Source organism: Triplophysa rosa, linkage group LG2 (assembly GCF_024868665.1).
Source record: "Triplophysa rosa linkage group LG2, Trosa_1v2, whole genome shotgun sequence".
NCBI classification, from domain to species: Eukaryota; Metazoa; Chordata; class Actinopteri; order Cypriniformes; family Nemacheilidae; genus Triplophysa; species Triplophysa rosa.
In genome coordinates, this window is record NC_079891.1 from 24,573,117 (window position 1) to 24,585,360 (window position 12,244).

The 12,244-nt window shown below is 37.6% G+C and overlaps 1 protein-coding gene across 1 annotated transcript in view; it reads left to right on the plus strand.

The window, feature by feature from the left end:
- Positions 1-12,244, plus strand: part of si:dkey-61l1.4 (collagen alpha-1(I) chain) — a 58,580-nt gene that overhangs the window by 34,982 nt on the left and 11,354 nt on the right. The window contains exons 7-30 of the mRNA XM_057328848.1: positions 1,803-2,408; positions 3,253-3,297; positions 3,433-3,552; positions 5,770-5,808; positions 5,903-5,956; positions 6,867-6,920; positions 7,210-7,317; positions 7,496-7,549; positions 7,658-7,711; positions 7,929-7,973; positions 8,178-8,231; positions 8,390-8,434; positions 8,532-8,585; positions 8,750-8,794; positions 8,874-8,927; positions 9,124-9,168; positions 9,345-9,398; positions 10,169-10,213; positions 10,334-10,387; positions 10,494-10,601; positions 11,330-11,383; positions 11,554-11,607; positions 11,820-11,864; positions 11,945-11,998. Coding sequence (XP_057184831.1) covers positions 1,803-2,408; positions 3,253-3,297; positions 3,433-3,552; positions 5,770-5,808; positions 5,903-5,956; positions 6,867-6,920; positions 7,210-7,317; positions 7,496-7,549; positions 7,658-7,711; positions 7,929-7,973; positions 8,178-8,231; positions 8,390-8,434; positions 8,532-8,585; positions 8,750-8,794; positions 8,874-8,927; positions 9,124-9,168; positions 9,345-9,398; positions 10,169-10,213; positions 10,334-10,387; positions 10,494-10,601; positions 11,330-11,383; positions 11,554-11,607; positions 11,820-11,864; positions 11,945-11,998 — 1,944 coding nt within the window. The remainder of the gene's footprint in view (positions 1-1,802; positions 2,409-3,252; positions 3,298-3,432; positions 3,553-5,769; positions 5,809-5,902; positions 5,957-6,866; positions 6,921-7,209; positions 7,318-7,495; positions 7,550-7,657; positions 7,712-7,928; positions 7,974-8,177; positions 8,232-8,389; positions 8,435-8,531; positions 8,586-8,749; positions 8,795-8,873; positions 8,928-9,123; positions 9,169-9,344; positions 9,399-10,168; positions 10,214-10,333; positions 10,388-10,493; positions 10,602-11,329; positions 11,384-11,553; positions 11,608-11,819; positions 11,865-11,944; positions 11,999-12,244) is intronic.

The following is a 12,244-nucleotide window of genomic DNA, read 5'->3' on the forward strand; positions in this document are numbered from 1 at the left end:
CAAAATTACTGCAAAGTTTTACAGTGTGGAGGTCCTATTTGTACAATTTTTATTTTTAATGCCCTCTCGGGTTCGATTAAACCATCAAAATATGAGGTGTATGGCACAAAATGGACAAAAGGTCCAAGCATCTATCCAAGCTATCTATTTTTGGGTCCAAGCATCTATTCATTTAAAGCGGGGCTTCAGCTTAAACAGCTGTTTATGAGCACTGTTTACTCATATTGCATATTTAAGCGAAACATGTATTAACTCAAAGTATACACTACAATCACCAGGCTCACGGAATTTCTGACATCAATATTCAAATAAATATATTAATATAATATTCGCTGACTGGCCAGGTGGGATTTCGTTATGAAGATAAAGGTTAGGATTGCGGTTTTCCGATAGTTTTATAGCTCGCCATGAGCGTATATTAGCATTTTTGTTGTTTGCCTATAGCATAGGTTTTGGCTAGAAGGAATACAGCTACCTCCACTGGGCATGCGCACTTCAATACCGCATCATTTTTGTCACAGTTAATTACTATTTTTTTATTATTGTAAGGTTAGGTTTAGGGTTAGGGTAGATGTAGATGTAGGCGTTAGCTACTGTAATGTAAATTATTGTAATTTTATGGCGTTTTTTTATTACTTCCAGTCGTAGCTGTATCCCTTCTAGCCACAACCATCTTATTGAGCGTTTGGACCCAGAAACTGTATATGACCTTCCATATAGTATATGGTGGTGTGTGACGTCAGGCTTAACAAGCAGATACTCTAAACATGCCAATGCAACACACACACACACAGACAATAATCTAAATGCATGTTTAATAAAATATTCAAATAAAAACTGAAGATGACAATTGGACATCACTTTTGGCTACTACTGTTCATTAGTAACTCGCTTCCTGTCTAAAAAACCACTGACTGACTTTCTAAACAAACTGCAATTGTGTATCTCAGTGTCTGGTAATGACTTCTCTTCCAGAAGTTGCACCAGTGTTCGCTACAGTTCGAGCCAGAGATGTAACCCGTAGCACAAAGAGGCTAAAACAATTATTTGGGGAGCTGTGTCACCCTTGAGAGGATCGAGTGTCGCTCTCATCTGAGGCCGCCGCCGTACAGTGTTAAGTGGCTGACTGCTCTTTCTCTGTAGCTTATTGTTATGGCAGGAGAGAAGAGCAGAGGGATGGAGCCTGTGGGTCTCAGAGCTCAGAATCACGTGTAGACCATTAGCCCTATCAAACATTATCATCTTTTCACTTGGTTCTTATTCATCTTAGGGTTCTTGTTCACTTATTGACTACTGTGATCCGGTGCCAATTCAATTTATCTGCATGTACATGTGGTGTAGCTTCAGTTGACACACTTAAAGGTCTAGTGTGTGATTTTTTGGAGGATCTGTTGACAGAAAAGCAATAGAATATACATAACTATGTCCTCAGAGGTGTATAAGACCTTACATAATATATTTTATTACCTTAGAATGAGCTATTTCTATCTACATGCACTATGGGTCCCCTTGCATGAAATTGGCCATAATGTTTCTACAGTAGCCCTACATGGACAAACTGCTTTACAGAGCGTGTTTCGTAAATACATGATCTCCTTCGGCAAATAAGTGAAAACGTGACGACCTTCTAGTTCTGTGTCAGCCTCCGTAGTACTTTAAAAGGAAGGGGTGGAGTGAGCCGTTGATTGCAATTCTCAACCTCACCACTAGATGTCGCTAAATTTCATACACTGGACCTTTAAGTTTAATTTTGACTTTTTCTTATATTTTAAATGCCATTTCTATTTTTTTGTTTCTCCCAGAACTCCAGTGCATCTTCTAAGACTGAAGATCTTCAAAGTGAACTAAACACATCTCATCCCTACATAACTTCAAAACATTCATCTCATGGCTTCGTAGTGGTGGAAGAGTCCGATCTTCTCACATCTCCACTCATTAGCACACATAGCAGGTATAAGGACACCAGTGACAGAAAGACTCAATCCACCACTTCTAAATCCTCAGAGGAAAACTTCACTTCTCAGAAACTGAAAACAGGCTTGGAGGTTCATCTTCCAAAGCCCTCCAGGGACATCACTGACCCGAAGTCTATCTGGAACTTAAAGCAGTCAAGTAGTCAGAAGAATCTGGTCAAGTCTGGAGTCCATTCAGAAGTTTCTGTTTTAAACCAGCTGACTGAAGAAGGTTTCTTACTTCCTTCTACCAGCTTCTCTGGGTCCTCCAGTAAAGTTAAACAGGCTGTGGTTGATGAGTACGAAACATCAGCAGGTGTCGGCCAAGATGAGCACAAACAATCAAGCAAGAAAAGAGTTGCACCTAAACATGGTGATGTTATTTTAGGGATGGATGGAAGGAGATACAGACTCCTTGGTGGACCCCCAGGGCCTGTCGGACCTCAAGGGAAAAGAGTAAGTTACAACGATGCTGATAACACGAGAAAAGGCAGCTTAAATTGAATCAGTGCTTAATAGAAAACCCGAATCCAAAAAGTTGACAGATAAGAATAATTGCATGTCATGCCTGTGTCATAGAATACATTACTTGTTCATGTTTACTCATATTCTTAGTGATGAGATACATAAAACAATAATAATGTTTTAGATCAACTGTCTTAGCGATAAAAGTACAGTATTATAAAATGTTTAATGCATTTTCTATCGGAAAACATTCTTAGCCTACATTAAGGTAAGTTGAATATGTATAATCTTTAATCTTTGAATTGCCATGTTTAAAAAAATGTTGATGGAAGGCAAGCATATTCTTCTTTCACTACATAACCAAATCCTTTTCAGTCAGTTCATAACACATCACTGCCAAAACCTAAATGTTATATAATCTTTCCCTCTCCCTTCTTTGAATAGAGTTTTTTAGAATATACCTTTGATGGAAGTTTGGTCACAACAGATCTAACACCATAAATTGCTACATCCGCCCGGCCTTATGAATTGCAGCCTTCCAGTATGAAACCAAAATATCGGGCTGTTTCCTTTCAATTCTTAATGTGCACTTAGTATGCGGCTTGAGGTTTGGCAGCATGTGGAGCGTAGTCTCATCATTACATAATATACGTGAGATGAAAGGGACCTATAAATATTAATTGGCTTGTGGATTCAGTTATCACTGCTGTTGTGGTAGTTTAGACCACTGACATTCCCTCATCCATATCTAGTAACCTCACACTTTTTTAAAGCTGATTAATAAAAAATAATTGTTTTTATTGTTTCTCAATGAGTGTGCTTTCTGTTTGTGCAGGGGTGTGTCGGTAAAAGGGGATATATTGGAGACAAAGGTGATAAGGTAAAAAAAACGTGTTTTCCTGATTCTTAAAATTCAACCGCTCTGTATCAACCTGTCATTTCAATACAATGTTCTGACACTTCTGTAAAGACAAACTCATTCCCGACTCTGATTTGTGCCTGTATGGCCTAACAGGGTTCTCAAGGTGTCAGTGGAGCATATGGGCCAAGAGGCATAACAGGTCCCCCAGGCCCACCAGGACTCCCAGCCCTCTATCTCTATAGGAACACACAGGAAGATTGGGCTGAATTCAGGGTAGGTTTCCACACACAACGTTTTAAAGACGTACACTCTACTGTTGTAAAATGAGTAATGCATGAGCGTTTAAAGTCTGATCCAAGGAAGTCTAGTTTACCTGGAGAAAGCTGACCATTAGCATGTAGCCATCTTTGCACATGGCCGCTTGTTCAGCAGGCTGTTTTTTTGAACCAGTCACCTAAGCTGTAAATGCAATGTGACTTATCACTCTGGAGCCACAAGCAAATCACATCCTGACAGTCCTGATGGCTTCACATTGACATCAAATGTAGCAGACAGGAAATCCATTTCACATATTTAGGAGCCCACATGCATTTCTGCTATGATAGATCTATCTACAATAATCTTTGAATGTCCGTCAATGGAGAAGGAAAAATGCTAGATCTGATTTTGATAACGGAAGCAGTATCATCAACACAATTCATTGAACCACCACTCTGTGTCTTTCAACGCTGTAGTATTCTTACTATTTCTGAGCATATATTTAAGTGTAATTGTAAAACCATAGGCCTGAGCTTCCTGTAGGTTTTCATAATTCAAAGCAGTTGTGTATATTGACTTGTGATTGTTCAGCAGCCACCTGGCAATATTTCATAGTCATCTGAGAAGCGTGTCCAAATGTTTTTCGTCATCATTTGGCAGAATCCACTTCTCTAGAGGACAGAACTCATTCATCATGCAGAGGATTATTTGTAGATTCATCCATGGGTGGTAGTTCTGAAAATAGTGCTGATTTAGGCCATAGTTTTTAATTAAAATACAGTACAATTTCTCTTTTGTATGACCTTTGACTGTGTATCATTTGTTCAGTTCTTTTGAATGAATTAATGAGTTGAGGTTGGATTTTATTACATTTAATTATGAAAAATAAATATAAATATAAACATTTAAATAATGAAATAAATAAAATCATAAAAAACTTGGCTCTATAAATTCATTCGAAGAATCTTTAGTTATTTTTCATATTTTATGGTCTGCAATATATATTTTGGCTTCTTTTATAAGCAAATGTGTATAAGCAAAAAGTGTTAGCCGGCATCAATCTTCTCTACATTGAGGTTAGTTTAGGATTTATAATCTTTAAAAAAAAGATACTGTATTGTATATGATCCCTATAATCAAGTTTTCACTTGCTATATTACTCTTCCAACTGTTCCAACTTCTTAAAGATATTACATAATGTAGTTTTTCTTGTAGTCATCTTCATTCTTTACCCTGTGATCTATTTCATGGCTTGTTTGTACAATCCGTCCCCTGAGCGTATGGAAATTCAAACGGACATGTCTGAATGAGATCTCACAGGAGCCTTCATGTGTAATTAGGGCTGATTTGTCATTGAGGTATTGTACGGTGAACCCTTGTGGCGCTGCACACAAACATGTTCTGATGTTGCTCTGCTAGTTACCCAGGGTGCATTCTGCAGAATGGTCACAGTGTTGTGTGATGGTTTTGACAGATGTTTATGTTTAGATCCCTCTGTTCCTCTATTTCGGCGGGACTCGGGAAGAGTAAGTGCACGGGGAGGTCCGATTCCTCAGCTTGTCTTAAACTCACCTTCACTGCGTTAGCGTTGAGCCGAACCCCTGCCCTGGTGCCAGATTGAGCATGCGCCAAGGCAAATATTGTATAAAGCAGAGGCGGCCTGGGTGATTTAATAACAGGGTGACAGAGAGTGTGTGTCTCTGTGTGGGATCCTGGCTGTAGCTTTTCCAGCCCACACTGCTGAGAGAGGCTACACTGTCCCTCAGTTCTTATCCTCTGTTTGAACAGGAGAGATGCCACTCAACGTGTTTGTGTTTGGATTGAAACATGCAGACATTAAGTCTTACAATAGCTTAAAGTTCACCCCAAAAAAACCCAAATGAAGATATTTGGAAGAAAGTTGCTGACACCCATTCACTTCTATTGGATGCAGACAAAACACAAAAAGTGAATGGGTGCCGGTTACCAACGTTCTTCAAAATATCTTCTTTTGTGTTCTGTGAAAGAAAGAAAGTCATACAGGTTTGAAATGACAAGAGGGTGAGTAAATGATGACAGGATTTTCATTTTTGGGTGAACTATCCCTTTGAGTTCAGGATCTGTTGTTGAGCATGTTTCTGCCTCCAGTAATGCTGGTCAAAATATTTCTTATTCATATTTTATGTCTAAACCGATGTGTTATTCACATAAAACTTTCTTTTATCTTTCTTTTATTGTCTTTTTGTTGTGTAGAGAACACCTTACTACCAGTTGCTGATGGCTGGATGGCCTGTAGGTGTTGAATGCCAATTCATCACAATTTTAAATACTAAGTTATAGACATATGATCTTTTTTACTAAATTGTTTCACTCTGATGATCCACAGAGAGAGATAGGCCTCCCTGGATCAATGGGTGAGATAGGGAGACCTGGTTTACCTGTGAGTACACACGCACGCACAAACACCTTTGCACTTAGTAACATTTGGTCTGTTGCTTTATGTCGTCTTACACTGATTATATGGACAGAAGTATTGAGATGCCTCCTGATGAACACAAACACAAATCTCAATGCTAGGGCATATTATGATATTCTAGAGAACTGTGTGCTTCAAAATTCATGGCAACAGTTTGGGTCAGGCCCTTTTCTATTCCAAAATGACAATGTTCCTGTTCACAAAGCAAGTTTCAAAAAGAAATGATTGAATCGGTCTAGTGTGAAAGAACTTGACTGGTCTGCATAAAGCCCAGAACCCAACTGAGCACCTTTGGTATGACTGGCAGGCTTTAAGCCAAACACTCATCATTCAAACCCATCAATGACTTGTACACAGGAGTACAGTCATTTGGGCACAGAAAAAGGCCTTTCCAAAACTGTTACAACAAAGATGGAAACAAAATTCTTAATGTGATGATATTGTATTGTATGGTTTAATATTTAATATAGCATTAATAATTGTTTTGATTGGGATTACTGGAATAGATAAATATAAATAAATATAAGTATGTTTATTAAAACGAGGCATCCCATATTGTGTAGATCAGCGATGGTTCCATTGTAAAATGGATATTTACAGGCAACAATGGTTTATTTCTTAGTGAATTTAGTGAGATTTAGGCTGGTCATGTGATCTCAACATGAAAAAATGAAATGTTTAATATTTAGGCTCTTGATAAAACTGGAGTCTCATGTAAGTGAACAAAAGGTGCACCTTTAATGGAGTTTAAGGTTGGCCTGTGTTGACCTTAGACAAGTCTTATTCATTGGCATAATGGTTGGTTAGTTACAAACAGGTTACATGTGTCTTTGTGTAACATGTTGGTTAATAGTTTAATGTTTAATTTCTGAAGGGCTTACCTGGAGACCCAGGGGAGAGAGGACCATCAGGGCACAGAGGCGATATGGTACAGCAACTATTTTAAACTATGCCATAATATGTATTTCAATTGTTGCTCACCACAGAAATGAGATTAAAGGTGTTTTAATGCTTCTAAATGCAAGATGAGTCATCAGTATCTTTCAAATTGTCCAGAAAACTTGAAAGAGGACAGTCACATACAGTTGACCTGAAAGCTGCTAGGAATTGACTGAAATTAGCAAAATTTTAATGTCAATTTGAGTTGATTGAAATGTTCTCAGTACTGCACCCATCAAAGCAAAGCCTTTATGCACTACATACACATTTTTAAATAGGGTGCCATGGGACCCAAGGGAGTCCGGGGCCGTGCCGGGACTCAAGGGAAGGATGGAGAGAACGGTTCGGATGGGGTACCAGGACCTCCAGGGATAGCTGGCCTTCAGGTGAGACTTTACTGGTGGCTAGCTTTTGTAATAATTGTTCAAGTTAGGACACTAGCCTGAATACACTTCATAAGTTAATGCTCTCAGTTTCTTGTTAAGCTTTAAAATCATGCTGTGAAACATATGTTCTTATATTTGTTGAGAACCATATGCCTTGCATTCTTTTTGGTGTCTCTAGGGTCCTCGTGGTTACAAAGGTGAGACAGCGCCCCCTGGGGAAAAAGGAGATGAGGTACAGTATAAAGATAAAAATATTCTAAAGCACACTGCCTAATAACTGTCTTATACAAGAATTTTACCTTGCATGTGCATAAAGAAGTCTTCCTCCTTCCATGAACAGGGTTTTCCTGGTCCATATGGCCCCAGTGGAGAAAAAGGAAAGACTGGCCAAAAAGTAAGAGAAGCCTTTAATATTTATAGTGCATTTTATTGTGTCTACTAGTATATTTTTGAAAAAATCAAACACTCCCCCCTAGTGGATCAATGGGAGAATATAAACTGAAAATGTTCTGTGTATGTTGAGCTTATATAGAGCCCATGATATACAATGGTACAGTGGTTCATCTTTTGATTTTTACTTTATTTGTGTTAAATTTTATGAATAATTATAGGGCTCAAAGGGAGAAATGGGCTTTTCTGGTATTGCAGGTCCTCCAGTAAGTAAATCATACACTTTATCCACTACAGTATATTTTCATTTTATATACTGAAATTACTTAACTAGTCATGATTCACTTTGTTTAGCTGCTAGTTTCAAAAATGGTTATTAAATATTAATATCTGAAGACACGCTTTTGATCGTGATAAACACTGAACAGGGTTTATTTATTTCGTATTGTTATAATTTTGTTTTATTTAAGGGACCTGTTGGTTTGCAAGGTGTTGAAGGGATTCCAGGCCCACCTGGCCCTGAAGTTAGTTTACCCAATATTATTTTTGTGACAGTCATACACAATCATGCTTTAATTTTTTTTTTCATTTATCTTGATAATTAAAAGATCTTGATATTAAACAAATATGATAAAAAAGTACTTAATTATCTTGATAATTAAAAACAAAGTTTTTATCTCAGGGGGATTCAGGACATGATGGAAAACATGGTCCTCCAGGGCCAGCAGTGAGTCATACAGTATCTGCCTAACCTTGTGTACAATATATACAACAAAACATGGCTGCCACATAATGATGCTCAATAAAGCTTTATATGTTTCCAGGGAGCACCAGGTGCTACAGGATTGGTTGGTGAACAGGGTGTTAACGGCACAGATGTAAGTGATCAATGCTTACTGAATTTATACTGCAGTTCAGTTTGCTGGCTAAACAGAAAAGAAATACCACCATCCAGGAGAAAAATCTGATTTTATTTCTAAAGAATGGAAGCTGATTCACTGAATATAATCAATCTGAACAGGTGCTTGCTTTACTGTTACAGGGCAATGTTGGACCTGCTGGGGCTGTTGGCCGGAAAGGCCCTCAGGTATATTTAAAGTTTCTTGTTATTATTTCCTACAGCCTGTTTCTACGGAGGGTGAAATAATACCAAACTTTTCTTTTAGGGACCCAGAGGGTTAGAAGGAGATAGAGGCCCACCGGGTAGTCCAGGTATTCAGGTAAATGGCACCTGCATGATTAAATGACTAATAATCGATGTGTCTGTTGTGCATTATGTCATGTTACTGTATATAGAAATGCTGCTTGCAAACGAAAGTATTTTTATATAAATGCTTTCAGTGAAGTAAAAAATTGCAGGTCTTAAATTATAGGTCTCTGTTATAGGTTAACATTGTTCATGGTTGTTTTTTCCAGGGGCTTCCAGGTCAGGAGGGTCCACAGGGTCTTAAAGGTGAAATAGTAAGTTTTGAAAAGCATAGTTCATATCAGTCTTACAATATCATCATATTTCTGTCTACAGGTGTCAAATTCCATGTAATCATGAACTCTAGAATAAACATGGCCTGTCATGTAGAATGAAATGTGTGACACGTGTTTATGAAATTGATTCTACAGATGTTTTTGTTTGTGCATAGGGACCAGAGGGGCCAGCAGGTAACAGAGGCCTACAAGGTATCGAAGGGCCCATGGTAAGTCCATTTGTCACACATTAAGTGTACATTACTGCTGGAGAAAAGGCTTAAACACTGAGTTGTATCTTAAAAATATATACTCACAGCAGTCTTTCAGCAATTTATAAGACTTTTTCACAATGACCGCAGTACAATTGTTTTATTACTCACTGCATAGGTACAGTAGCCTACATATGTGCACAACTATAAAATATACACTACCGGTCAAATGTTTAGGATCACTTGAAAAAAGTTTCTCATGATCTTAAAAATCTTGTAATCTGAAGGTGTGTCTTTCCATGTTTTAAATCACTTTTGTAGACAAAAATATAATTTTGCCAACATGTAATTTTTATTATTAGAAAACCAAATTTTTATTCAAAAATATTTTGGAAATTGATTATTTGAACCAAATAATAAATAAAAAGCAGTCAATAAGAGTCCAGCATAATTCCTTCAGTACTGTATAAAAAGCTTCCCAGGTTGAGACCTCAAGAAGCTGGATGATAAAATGCGAAGTGTACGATTCTAGTCAAAGGGTGGCTATTTAAAGATGCTAAAATATAACAGTTTTTTTTTATTTTGGATGCTTTCAGTCACAACATAATTCCCATAGCTACATTTGCGTTATTTCATGGTTTTGATGGGTTTAATATTACTCTAAACTGTGGAAAAATATGAATAAAGAGTGATCCTAAACTTTTTACCGGTGGTTTAAGTAAAATGCTATGTAAAAGTTTGAAAACCTTTAAGTATTCACTATTATAGTGTGAAAATACTTTTTACAGGGCATAACTGGGAATCCAGGTCCAAAAGGCTTTCCGGGTGTCACAGTAAGATATATATTTAAACCTCACTGTGTGTATATTGCATTTACTGTTGCATATATGATAAATGTGTCAAATCTCGTTTTTATGTATGTATTTCTATACTTACTAGTGTTTCTCATGCAGGGCAATAGGGGCCCACATGGAGAGAGTGGTGATACAGGAACTAAAGGACATAAAGTAATAACTGGCAACACAATACATCAAAATTATTTTCAATATAATTTCTATTTAATGATATATTTGAAATAAATTGCACATCACCACTTTGATTGGATGTTTTTAGGGACCACCTGGTGCACCAGGGATCATGGGTCCTCAGGGTGGGAGGGGCCAGTCAGGACTCCCCGGCTTACCTGGTGTCAAAGGTCAATCAGGTGCTCCAGGTACCCAGGTATGAAACTGCATTTCCAAAAGTGTTAACAAAGAGGCTTCATTGTAACTTGCCTTGGCTTAACAAATGATACAAGCAGAACAAACAAAAGCATTAAAGGGGTCATATGACACGGCTAATACGATATTATCGTTTGTTTTAGATGTAATGCAATGTGTATACACGATTTAAGGTTCAAAAACGCTCTATAGCGTTCCACATACCGTGCATGTTTTATCTCCTCTTTGCACCGCCTCTCTGAAACACGCAGATTTTTTACAAAGCTCATTGCTCTGAAAAGCGAGGTGTGCTATGATTGACCAGTTAACCAGTGCGTAGTGATTGGTCGAATACTGCAAGTGAGTGACGGAAATGTAACGCCTCTTACCATATTTGGAACATCCCAAAGCAATTGTACTGACAGGTACGCCCACCTTACTTGCGTATACATTTGGGTGGTCTTAGTCAAATTATACCACAAACTGACGTAGATTTGTGGGGTTGTGGTTACACAAGGCATTTCTGGGTGAGCATTCGCTTTTAGATAGAATGCATCATTTGTTCCGACACTTTAATTTTTGTAATTTTACGTGTCTAATACATGCATGGGCAACTTATAACACACCAAAGACACAGAAAAACATGTATTCGCGCCATATGACCCCTTTAAGGGTTCAACAACTGATGTTCTAATGAAGATTTCCTGGAAGCAATGTTATTCTCATATTTTACCTTTTTTTTCCTCATAGGGTGAAGACGGTGAAGTGGGTCCTCAGGGAATGATGGGAAGAGAAGGTCAAAAGGTCAGAGCAGTTTATGACTCAGGTGGAGCCGAAAACATTCTTATAACTCGTCCTCTTACATCAATCATCTCCTCTGAAAACACAATGCTGACCGAAGACTCTTTCACTGTTTTACTAATAGTCAAATTGTCCCTTATCGTCCTCTTGTTTTATTTTGGTTTGAAACAAAGGGCAGTAGAAGTGAACCTGGTGAAATTGGAAGATCAGGACCCAGAGGATCCAGAGTAAGAATTATGCAATTATTGTTTCGTATTATGTATATTTAAGCCATCAAATAAACAAAATTCAAAAATAAACACGTTTTCTACCATTGGTGCAGATCATCCCTCTTATACCATCTTCATGCTTCTCACATGCCCAATGTCTTAACATGTATGGACATGATAATATAGATCATCATAAATGAACCTAATTTGATCTCCTGTGTTATGTTCAGGGTCGAGCAGGTCAACATGGTTCCCCTGGTATGCATGGAATAGTGGTAAGTGGATAGAATGTTATAGTAAAATTAGTCAACATTCATTTTATGATTTTCTTATTTTTTATGGGTATTTTTTGCAGGGTTTGCGAGGCCCTGTTGGTACCGAGGGACCAGAAGGAAAGCCTGGTACACAGGTTCCCATTTCATACCTTTTAATATCATGTTTTTTTGTTTATTGCACTTTATCATTTGTGACTTTCTACAATAAGGTTCCACTTTCAACATGGGCTTCATCAGTAACTACATCAGATAACATGAACTAACAATAACATTACTTTTAGAGCATTTATTAGTTTTGCTTAATATTAATTTCAACATTTGCTAATACATTAAAAAAAAAATTGTTAATGCACAGGAATGAACAATGTACATTTGTATTT